The sequence below is a fragment of the Vicugna pacos genome, chromosome 4, assembly GCF_048564905.1.
Source record: "Vicugna pacos chromosome 4, VicPac4, whole genome shotgun sequence".
In the NCBI taxonomy this organism is placed as follows: Eukaryota; Metazoa; Chordata; class Mammalia; order Artiodactyla; family Camelidae; genus Vicugna; species Vicugna pacos.
Window position 1 is genome coordinate 24121701 of NC_132990.1, and position 12322 is coordinate 24134022.

Here is a 12322-nt window from a genome sequence, read left to right on the forward strand (position 1 = left end):
AAGTCCAAAGTACTTTAACACTTCTCGCTAGACCTCCCAACTTCTCTATTAGGGAGTATTATCATTATCCCCATTTTACAGATGAAAAACCTGAGACCCAGGCCAGGTGATCACCAACTGACAGAATGTGAATTTGAATCTGGATTTATCTGACTTCTACAGCACATACCATTAACTGGTTAACCCAATATACATTTCTTCTGCATTCCCTTGTCCCTTGACTCATAGCTCAGGGTGGCCACATGACCCATTTCCAGCTGACGGAATGTAAGTGGAAATATATTTGGAACTTCCTTGGAAGGCTTTTTTAAAAAATATATAAACATTTAATTACATACTTAATATCTATTATCTATTAAATTTATATTAAAAATCTCTAAATACTTATATAACAAATGTATGATATAAATATTTAAATATTTTTTAAATGGAAAGCCTTCCAATGCTTTATTATATATATATATATATATATATATATATATATATATATATATATAAAACACAGATATTGTGGGCCATCCCATTCCTCTGACGTGAATGTGACTGCAGATCCTAGAGTGGGCTACTGTCTTAAGACAATCAGGGAGTAGCAGAGATACAGAGAAGTTTGCACCACTAAACTAATGACAATAGCCACCTACTTCTAGACTTCTTACTGTATGAGAAAAAAACATGTCTTTTCTTAAGTCATGAGTCAAGTTTTCTATTATTTATACTTGATTGCACTTCTAGTGGATATAATTCCAAAGCCCATGCTCTTGTCTACCAAACTCAACTGTATCTCATCTATGAAATAAAAAGATTAACCTCCCTCAGAGAGTTCTGAAGGAGTTCAAGTTAGAAAATGCATATATAAATGTCTGAAAAATAAAAATTATTGTACAAATTTTTTAGTGTTTTAAAAATACTGATTCTCAACGAATGGAAGTAACTGGAGTGCAAACACACCACAGACACATGGGACTGGGCAGCAGTATCCTGCAAGGACTCATCAGAATCCCGTGGGGAAACCTTCACATCACACATGTTCCCTTTTGAGAATCACTGCCAGCGTAAACCTCCTCTTACAAATAAGATGATGAGCATCTCCTGAGTATCTGTTCAAAAGGCTGAGAAGTGACATTTTATTATGATAGTGAGATACATTAAGCACATCTCCATTAAGACATCAATAGCTTAATAATTGGTAAAAAATTTTTGAACCCATGGGGGCACAGTTCACCCTACCGAGTTTGACTGTTCTTAAAATATAAGTAATTATTTTTATATGAATAACAGTAACAAAAACAACAGCTGATACAATCTAAACAGTATAATGTAGTATTAATCAATGGGATCAGAGAGTTAGCAGGAAGAAATGTAAATATACTCCAGAGAAAGGCTAGAATGAATTCCAAATACTTATTAAAATCTTTATAAAGGTTTCTTTGTTTTAATTTCTCTTACTTGAGGTCAAATTTACTACTTTCTCATTAAAAAATTAACAAAGTAATTTTAAAAATTGAACTCAACTGAACTGACATCTCAGGTTCCAAATAATTGGTTTGTTCATTTATTGGATAAAGTACTAGTATTTTTCATTCAGCAACCATTTGTTGAGCCCCTATTGTTGGCTAGACTGTTCTCAGTACTTCAGTGACTTTACAGCAATGAAGAAAATACCCTAAATTGCTTGTCTTTATGGAACTTATATTCTATGAGGGTAAGCAGCAAGCAGAAAATAAGCAAATAAATAAAATATATGTAAATTGGTAAGTGCTCTAGTGACCAAAATAAAGCAAGAAAGGCATAAAGTAGATAGGCAACGTGGGGGTGAGGAGACGGGTTTGCGGGATGGGAGAGGGTTGGTGGTTGCAATTTTAAATACCATGGTGATAAAGCTTTCATTGGGAAGCTGACATTGAAGCTAAGACCCAAAGGAGCTGAAGAACCAAGCCACCACTATGCATCTATCTGCTTTCATGATGACTCTTTTTCAGTTGAATCTATCATTGGAAATTAGTCAATATCTGAACAGCAAAACGATACTGTTTTTCCTTACAAGTCACCCTGATCCATTCTAATCAAATCAAAAAAAGAAAAACAAGATATTCCAATTATCGGTAACCCCCTGAACTCACTGTTGATATATCTGGCTTTGGAGAAAAAAGTTTAAATGTGTATTTTGTTCCTTCATGTCACAAATGTATTCATTTTTGATACTCTCCAAACACATATTTCAAATGTAGAAAATTTTGTTTAGTCTTAAATGAGCCCAAATTTCATCATGGGCTAAAATTTTAAGACATAAAATGACTGCTGAAACTGAATTTTAATCATATAGATGAATCACAACATGCATCTTTAGCTAGGCATGTATTATGGATAAGTCTAGTTTTCTACAGAGAATAATCACATGTTCTAATTACCATTTTGGTTATACGCATAATTAATAATATTCTGTCTTAATGGGACACACTGAATCTTCAGACAGTTGCAAGCTTTAACTATGCATACTGCCAAATCCAACTGTCAGCTGCACTGCCAAACACAAAGGAATCTTGATGTAGTGTTTTAGCATTGATAACAATGTGCATATCTTTACACCTGATACAATAGAAAAATTAATTGCTTTTCTTCCTTCAAAATTTTCTCCACACTTAATAATTTTATCTTGCTTGATTGATCATTTACCCTAAATTATATATACTGGCGAGTGATCTTATGAACAATAAAAACATGAATGTAAACGTGACCCAAGATTCAAAGAAGAGAAAAACACTGGACTTACTGATTGTAAACTTTCATTTTCACGTAAACAAGCTGTGTGAAGTTCTGATTTCAAGGTTGCAATGTGACTTCGATGAGATGTCATTTCCTTTTCTAATGTAGCAATTCTGTTGCTTGCAAGCTGGTAGACATCCATGAAACTTTTAATCATAGCCTTAAGAAATAAAAATAATGTCACATACAATTCAAATAAAGCTGTTCCCAAGGGAGAATTTCCATAATTTGAAAGCAAAATCATTAAAATTTTAAAATAAATAACTTTTCATCTTTCTTTAAAATAATAAAGCTAAACCTCACATTTTGTATTGAGAACAGTGACTATTTTAAGAAAGTTTGGGAGAAAATAATTGAGACCTCTTCCAGTGTATTTATTTAAATAAGGTGTACTTTGATCTATTGTGCTTAAAATTTAGAATGCAGTTTTTAAAGATGGCACACTTATTTTCTTTGTAAAGTTAAATTCAAGTTGTAATTTGACCTAAATTTCAATCTTAAAACACACAATGGATAGAAATACAAGACATTTCAAAATAAACTTAGTAAAATTTTCAACCCACGTAAAAAACAAATGGTTTGAAACAAAAGGAGCTGAAAAATCCTGTGATTTTTAACAGTAAATAATGTGATTCTTATATTGTAAGAAAAGCAAAATTACTTTCATTCATGTAACAGAGGAATGCCCTTGCACTATACTAGATATAATAAAATAAATAACACAAGGAAATGCTGGTAACTTTTTCTCTCTCCTAAACAGTATAATGTTTGGGTGATTGCTGGGCCTCTGAATTACAGTTTAATCATATTTTATAGGCTTTTTCTTCTAAAGCAAGCTGTGGTGAATTTTAAGTCCAAAAATACTATTATACCTTTTCAAAAAGTCTTTCCAAATACTTCAAATATAGCAAAGTAAAATCAAACATTTCAAAGACATATTTAAATATAATGTTATATTATTTCCAAGAAAAACACGTTCCAACTACAGCCACAAATTAGTACAATGGTAGACAGTCTGAGAACTTCCAAGTTATATTGAATCTGAAGAGTCTGGTTTGAGAAAGCTTTAAGAAAATAGATATTTGGGCAATTCTGAATGCATATGAAATAAGAATCTGATGAACAAAAAAGAAACAACATACACACTGTCTGAGAAGCAGAAGTAGGTGAGTCATTTGTAGTCAAAAGCAAGAAAAGCCACACCTTTTTGCCTAACAAATTCTTATTTGCCCTCAAAAATCCAGCTCAGAAACCACCTCTTTCAAGAAGACTCTTTTGAGCCCAAAAGCAGTGTTAAGTTCTATTCTGGGTCCCTCATGCTTACTTCTGCTATTGCATTTATCACATTAGCAGACATGTATTGGTTTACACGTTTATTTTTATTACACTAAAGAGCTACGAGGGCCAGATACTGTGCCTAAGCATGTCTGTATCTTCAGGGACGGTGTGAAAGACTGACTGAACAAATGACCAACTGAACGGATGAATGAGTGAATGAATGAACAAATGAATGAAAAACCGGAAAAGATGACAAACCACAAGTTAAATAGGCATATTCAACTTGGCAAAAAATACCTTATAGGAAAGGCAGAAGATATTTGGGAAAATATAACCTTAACACTGTAATGAACAAATTATTAACCATACTTTGTTCAAGTCAAAAAAAGAAGCAAAAGCGTAGCTGTAGGCATAAAAAGACAGAGTACGCAAAAGTGAAATCTATCACCCAATACTAAGTAAGCACGATACGATCTCATGTTTGGCAACATCTCCCATGTCCTAATGCACCTGACTTTGAGTCATTTTAAGGTAAGCCTATGGCTAGTACTAACACAAAATATTCAAAAGTATATATTTACATGGTATACTCACTTTATGCAGTATATAGAAATGAAGTATATCCAAAAGTATAGAAAGTATATAAAAATCACAAACTATGAAATCATATCTGTTTCTTCCTGTGCCAAGTCTCTCTCCACTTTTACATTCATTTATCTTCTCCATTGACAAGGTGGACCAGGAGTCACAAGTCGTATTTTTTCCTGGTTCTCACTGTGCCACTTGCTTAGCTTTATGGGCAATGCCATGTCATCTCTCTGAGCCCCCATCTCCTCCTTCCACAACATGGGGAAAAGGGTCGTTTTCTCGCTTACTGCCAAAACTATTGTAAGGATCAAAAAGTTAAAAATCTAATACAAAGCTATTCTCTTAATCCTTCAACCACACTGCATCTAATATTTAAAAAGCCCTCTAAAAATGGTAAACTAGTGAATTTCACTGCAGTATTACCACTGTTCTATTTTCAAATTGTCCACTAATATCTTAATGAGAGAATCTGTGATTGGTGGTTCACATACACGTGTTCTTGTTACATAAGGACCTAAAGTGTGTAAAAGGCATGAAAACTTGCATAAATGCTTATTTAATAAAAAGAAAAAAGAAAATACCCTTCTATCTATAGCAGGGTCTTGAGTAATTATTTCAATGTAAGTCATAATAGAATTGGCCTCTAACATTTAAGGATAAAAAAGTTCAACATTTTAAAAGTTATCCTGTTTCCTAAATTTGGAGAAACACATTTCATGGATTCTCACATACATAATATCCTACAAGGAGTAAACAATATAAATGATATCCCTTCAAACCTCTCTTTAAAAAAATAAAATACTTTTTGAGAAGTAATAATTGCATTTTTATATGATGGATGGAACAAAGGCCACAATTATTTTGGCTCCTTCCTTGACCTACTTTTAATAACTAAATTCTAATATCCAATGCAGTATTAAGAGAAATCACATATTACCCTTTATAACACTAAAAAGAGTAGAAGAATAATCTACTTTTTGCTTAGGATTTAGAATCTGAAATGCTTAAAATCATTAAAGCAGTACTTCATTTGAGAGACAAAAGAAATTTTGTATAATACTTACTATATAGGATATTTTTTTTCAGAGCAGCAAAGGTACATCAATCAATACAAAAAGCATGTTTCATGGTAAAGCGTATGTAAAATATACTACACGCTTCTCAAATGAAAACCTTCAGAACTGAAAGGTAGTGTCAGTGAAATGGCAAAGCTATTCAAAGAAGCCATAGCTCTTTTGAAGAATAAAGAATGTTAACTTCCAGTATTAAAAAGTGATTCAAACTATGTAATAAAAGATGCCAGTGAAATATCCAACTCTTTAATAAAATAGAGGCACCAACTTGGTAGAAGAAGTGAAAATGACAGTTGGAATCAAGTGAGGGCATGGGCGGAGGAGGGAGTGGCATCTAATGGCCTCTCTATCAATCTCCTGAAGTCCAGCCCTTGACAACATACCTCACTCCTATATTAAAACATCATATTTTTTCACATTAGGAAACAATGACAGAGCAGCATGATATTGTGTACAGCAAGCCCAGTATTTGTTATTTTTTTAATTTTTTAAAATAGCTTTATGCTTTTAAAAAAATTTTAAATAGCTTTATACTTTATTATTATATTAATTATTAATTAATTATTATTTAATTATTTTATTTTGGTAGGGGGAGGTAACTACGTTTATTTTTAGAGGAGGTACTAGGGATTGAACCCAGGACCTCATGCATGCTAAGCAAGCACTCTACCACTTGAGCTATACCCTCTCCCAAGCCCAGTATTTGTGAATTTATCCTATGACATCTTTGGCCCTTGGGATTTTGAGTATACCATGCAGTGAGACATTCATCTCAGAAGGGCTTACCCAGTTATATGACAAACAGAACAAAAGACAGTTTCTGGACAAAAACTGCCTTTTGTTTTAGAGATAATCTATAGTGTTTATAATCAACATAACAAGATGGAATTTATATAAATTCCACAACCTATCTATTTTAAGGAAAAGCATAAATGTTTTAGAATACAAAAAATTCTGAGATACAAATAGGTGACTGTCACTTGAGGACTAGAATATTATTCATATAATTTTTTATGTACATATTATGCAGTTTTACTGACTTCAAAATTGGACTTCAGGGAAAGTGGGTGCCTTGGGAAGCTGATGTCAGGAGAAGGAGAAATTAGTGTAAAATGTCATAAGACCTAGATGTAAACAAAATAGTAAATTTTTTATTTATATTTTTCAGTAAGTAACTGGGAAGCAAAAACCTCTGACATTTTACTTTAAATTATACAGTTATGGATATACTTCATTTATATACACTATATAAAGTGAGTATACCATATAAAATAGATATACCAGACATATCAAACATGTGAAATATAATAAATCCACATAAAATGGGGGTAATGATTCCTACCTTACTAAGATTTTGTGGGGATAAAATGAGTATTAATACATGAAAAGACCCTAACTATATGACACATAGTAACACTCAAGTAAATGTTAGTTATAATGATGACAATACCATCAAATTAGGAAAATTACTATTTAAACTCACAAAATATTCAATATTTCTGATGGGTGTTATTGGACATATTATAAGAATTTTAAATATAAGATATTCTATACCTATTGAATATATTAAAATTCTTTCAAACATAAAGAATTTTGGAAACTAATGAGTATTTACTTCCTAACAACAAACATCCCATTGATAATAAAAGATACAATTTAAGATGTCTTTCTTAAGGAAGAAAGTCTTACCATAATATTCTCATAGTTTTCAGTATCAAATTTTATTCCTTGGCACCTCAAATTAAACATAAATTATTTTCTTCAGTATCAAAAATTTACTCTGGTAAGGTTGCTCATTTAGTAGACTTGCTTCCAATCCAATATTTTATAATGGAGGAATATGGCAGAGAATGAGGGTTAAAAGATCTGTTACTAGTAGTCTTCAAACAGCAACTATGTCTACCAACCAAGAGCCAGTCTAAGATCTGGAATTGGACTCTTCAGTTTGAATGCCTGGCTTCTGGCCCTCCCTAAATGCATCATTCACCATGACATTCCAGTACAAAGTTATACAGGAAAGACTGGACAGGGACAGAGTGGCAGCCTGACAGCTACCTCCTTGCTTTACTACAGGGAATTGCATGCATGGATATATGTGTGTGTGTGTGTGTGTGTGTGTCTGTGTGTGTCTGTGTGAGAGAGAGGGAGAGAGGGCAGACTGATAACAATGTTATCAGCTGGCAAGAATACTGAGGAATTATTAAGGAATAGAAAGGGATAAATTAGGAGTTTGGGATTAACACATACATATATTTGTATATAAAATAGATAAACAACAAGGACCTCCTGTATAGCACAGGGAACTATATTCAGTATCTTATAATAACCCATAATGGAAAAGAATCTGAAAAAGAATATATACATATATGGATGTATGTATAGAGAATCATTTTGCTGTACACCTGAAACTAATACAACATTGAAAATTAACTATACTTCCATAAAAATGGTTAAAAAGAAAAAATATATAATCTAGATAGAATGCTTCTGATTGCCACCTGTCATCAAAGAAAAAGACCTATGGATTTGAAACTCTCTCTTTTTGTTAAATAAAATTGCATAATTCACACTCAAGTTCAGGAGTACCTGGAAGCAGTTTTTCCAGCAAACCTTATATAGAAGAATTTAAAGACTACTTCTAATCTCATTGTAAACCACTGTAAAGATTACACTATATAAAATAATTTAATCCACAAATGACCTAATCATACAGCATACGTAAAAGTTCATACAAAAGAAATTAAATAAATGAGTGAGGATACCATTCTTACTGCATTCTTTACCACATTATAAAGTCCTTCTTCCTTTCCCTTAACATACTTTGTAGAAACATTAATGTAAAAAATGGACCAAGTGAAGAAACCAGTGCCAATCCATATCAAAGAATAAAAATTTTCTCTCTTACTTTATGAAAAAAAAAGGAGCAGCTATTGTCTTGCATACCCACTGGGATGTATTCAGTTTCCAAAGTGAGTTAAAATGGAAAAAATATTGGAGACTTCCATATATAGATTTTTTTATTATATTTAATTCTTCTAATAGACTTTATTTTTAGAGCAGTTTTAGGTTCACAGAAAATCTGAGCAGACAGCCCAGAAAGTTCCTGTGTACCCCTTGCCCCTACACACCCAAAACCTCCCTCACTATCAACATCCCACCCAGAGTGGCATATTTGTCACACACTGACACTTCCTCACCTCAAACCCACAGCTTACAACTGGGTTGACTCCTGGTGTTGTACATTCTGTACATTCTGTCGATGTGGACAAATGTATAATGACATATACCCATTGTTGAAGTATACAAAACAGTTTCACTGTCCTAAAAGCCCTCTGTGCTCTGCCTATTCACCCCTCCCTCCTCCCCAATCCCTGGCAATTACTAATCTTTTTACTGTCTCAATAGTTTTTATCCTAACTTTTTAATCTTTTAAAAAATCTCTTAAAAATCTTACCTTTTAGAAGTTTCTATTTTTCTTTGTTTTATGTTACAGAGCTTATTCAACAGTAACAAGTACATGATTTATAAAGGTATAAATATACATACATATATACTGGGGACACTGGCTCAGAAATAAAAGTAATCAATCAACAAGTCTGGAGAGCACTCCTCTGCATCACGGGTGACTAACCCAGGGGAGTGCACTGGAAACAGCGGACCTGGACAGCTCTCCCCCTACTGGTGCTAAGCAGGGCTGCAGCAGCTTGGTTTGTCCCCAGAAACCAAAACAGCAAGTGGGCAGCCGAGAGCCAGAAAGGCACAGCAGGCCCTCAGGCAGCCTCCACGTCCAGAAGACAATCTACCAAGCCACTGTGCCTGGCAGCACGCATGTCCCTTTTCTTTCCCTAACACCCAGATGTGAGCTCCAGTAATCAGAATACTCATCTACATGAGCACAAAAGCAGCACCACACTCTCGATGCCAAAATCTTTTTTGTTGCATAATGGATCACCAAAAACTGAATGGCTTAGTATCTTACAGTTTCTATTAGTTGAGCAGGGGTTAGCTGGATCCTCTGCTCAGGGTCTCACCAGGCTGAAATAAGGGTGTCAGCTGGAGCTGCGATCTCATCTGAGACTCAGGGCCCTCTTCCAAGCTCACTGAAGTTGTTGGCAGAATTTAGTTCCTTCCGGTTGTATAACGAGGTCTCCATTTTTTTACTGGCTGTCAGCCAGGGTGACTCTCAGCTCCTAGAGCTCCCACTTGGGTTCCTGCCAAATGGACTCCTCCTTTCTCAGCATGCTCTTTCTTCCAGGCCAGCAGAAAAGCACATCTCTGACACCTCACCTTCTCTTAAAGGGCTCGTCTGATTAGGTCAATCCACGATAATCTCGTATTTACTGGTCTCACCCTCAAGGAGAGAGGGTTATTTATACATTGCTTGTACATCGGGGGAAGATCTTGGGGGTCATCTCATTAGCCATTAGAAAATGAAAAAAAAAACACAGTGAGAAGTCACTACATACCTATCGGAATGGCTAAAAAAAATCATGACAATATCAAAAGCCAGCAAGGAAACTGAGAAGCTGGATCTTTCACATCCGATGAGAATGCAGAATGGTACAGCCACTCTGGAAAACAGTTTGATAGTTTCTTAAAAACACACACACACACACACACACACACACAAAACAAAACTAAGCAATCACTTACTTATGGACTAGCAATTACATGTCTGAACATTCATCCTAGAGAAATGAAAACTTATGTCCACACAAAAATCTGTCCATGATTGTTCATAGCTCCAAATGTAATAGTCAATCACGAGAAATAACAATAATGTCCTTCAATGGATAAGTGGCTAAACAAATTTTGAAACATCCACACTGTGAATACTAATCAGCAATATAAAGGAACAAACTATTCACAGATGCAACAACTTGGATGGATCTCAAGGGCATCATGTTGAGTGAAAAAAAGTCAATCTCAAAAGGTCACATTCTGTAGGATTGCATCTATATAACATTCGTGAAATAGCAAGATTATAGAGACAAAACATTTAGTGGTCCACAGGGGTTAGAGCTGATTTTGAGGGAGGGGTTGAAATGTCTAGGAAGTGGTTAGTTGAGGGAGATCTTTGGGGTGATCTTTGGGGTGATGTAACAGCACTGTATCTTGATCATGGTGGTGACTACAAATATACACATGATAAAATGTCATAGAACTAAACATAAAATATCAATTTTCTGGTTATGATATTGTCCTAAAGTTACATAAGATGTAACATTGGGGGAGACTGAGTGAAGGGTGCATGAGGACTTTTCTGTATTATTTTTGTAACTATTGTGAATCCATAATTATTTCAAAATAAAAAGTGTGCATTAGGCTAACATTTAACTAAAAAGAGGGTCATATACAAATTCATATACATACCTACATATATTTTAGAAACAAATAAACAAAGGGAAATAAAACTTTTTTTAAAGTTTAAATGGCAGCTATTTATCTGGCAAAGGCCTGGACTAGTCTAATCAGTCTTCTACTCATACCTCCTAGAGACCCATTTATGCATATACTTGGATAAAACAACCTAGCATTTTGCTTATCACACTCCACCTGAGAGGATGTCAGACAACTATCTATATTTGCTCACTGACTGGCACAGCACCAGCTAATCAGTGCAATCTGAGGGCCATGTGCACTCAGCCCAACTCTCCACTCAAAGTCAATGCCACATCTGCCCTGAAGAAGCCCAAGGAGGGACATGAACCCACACTCTACCACCAGAATCACCAAATGAGCTAGAATGTATGGGAGTCAATACAGCCTAGGCTTGACCAATTCTTTGCCCAAGGTGGTCTCACTTCCTCTAGAGTTCCATTCTCCAAAGCTTACCAGGACCCCAGTTCTAACAACAATTACTATGTGCCAGACACCACATTATGAGCTTTGCATACTTTTCCAATTCTGGCAAGAACCCTGTAAGACTCATATTATCTCTATTTTATAGAATAAGAACCTAAGGCTCAGTGATGCTAAGTACATTATCCAAGGTCCTTGGATAATGAAGAATGGAACTAGGTTTCAAAGTCATGTCTGTCCACTTCCAAAGCCCATGGTTTGCTTTGGACTGGTTTAGTGTTTTTTTTTTTTTTTTTGGTTTTATTTGTTTTTGGCTATCTATCACACAAAGTTTCTCAGTTAAATCAGCAGAATTAATTTAGACTTTCCAAGTTTCACCAAATTGTGCAGATAGTCTATCACAACCTTCATTTTAATGAAGTGTAAATTTAATTCATATTCTGTCTGCTATTGACTGAGAAAGGTACAAGAGCAAAGCCCTCTTGAATTTTGCTAACCAAGATTTTCAAAGATCTCAAACTCATTAATAATTATTATACTACATTGACTCTGAGCTACCAATTTTTGCTTATGTATTGGAAATAAGTATTTATTTCAAGTAAATGAATTTCAGGTGTTATTTCCTTGGGGACTTCATTCATTCTGTAGAATAAGTACAATAATCATCTGTAACAAATTCGTGAATCTCTATTCTATCCCAATGTCATATAATTTCTACACTTCCCCCAAAGCATCTTTTGACTCTAGGAAAATGTAACATGAAAGATTGTGGGATTATTTTAATGAGAAAAAATTAAATTAAGATTACAACTTATAGC

The 12322-nt window shown here is 34.3% G+C and overlaps 1 protein-coding gene across 8 annotated transcripts in view; it reads right to left on the bottom strand.

Moving 5' to 3' along the window:
* The window catches only part of CCDC171 (coiled-coil domain containing 171), a 273454-nt gene that overhangs the window by 40929 nt on the left and 220203 nt on the right, over positions 1-12322 (bottom strand). For all 8 annotated transcript variants that reach the window (XR_012071926.1, XM_072959382.1, XM_072959385.1 and 5 more), the window contains one exon: positions 2771-2923. Coding sequence is in view for 7 of the 8 variants with exons in the window: in XM_072959382.1 (XP_072815483.1) it covers positions 2771-2923 (153 nt within the window). In the remaining variant the exon portion in view is untranslated. The remainder of the gene's footprint in view (positions 1-2770; positions 2924-12322) is intronic.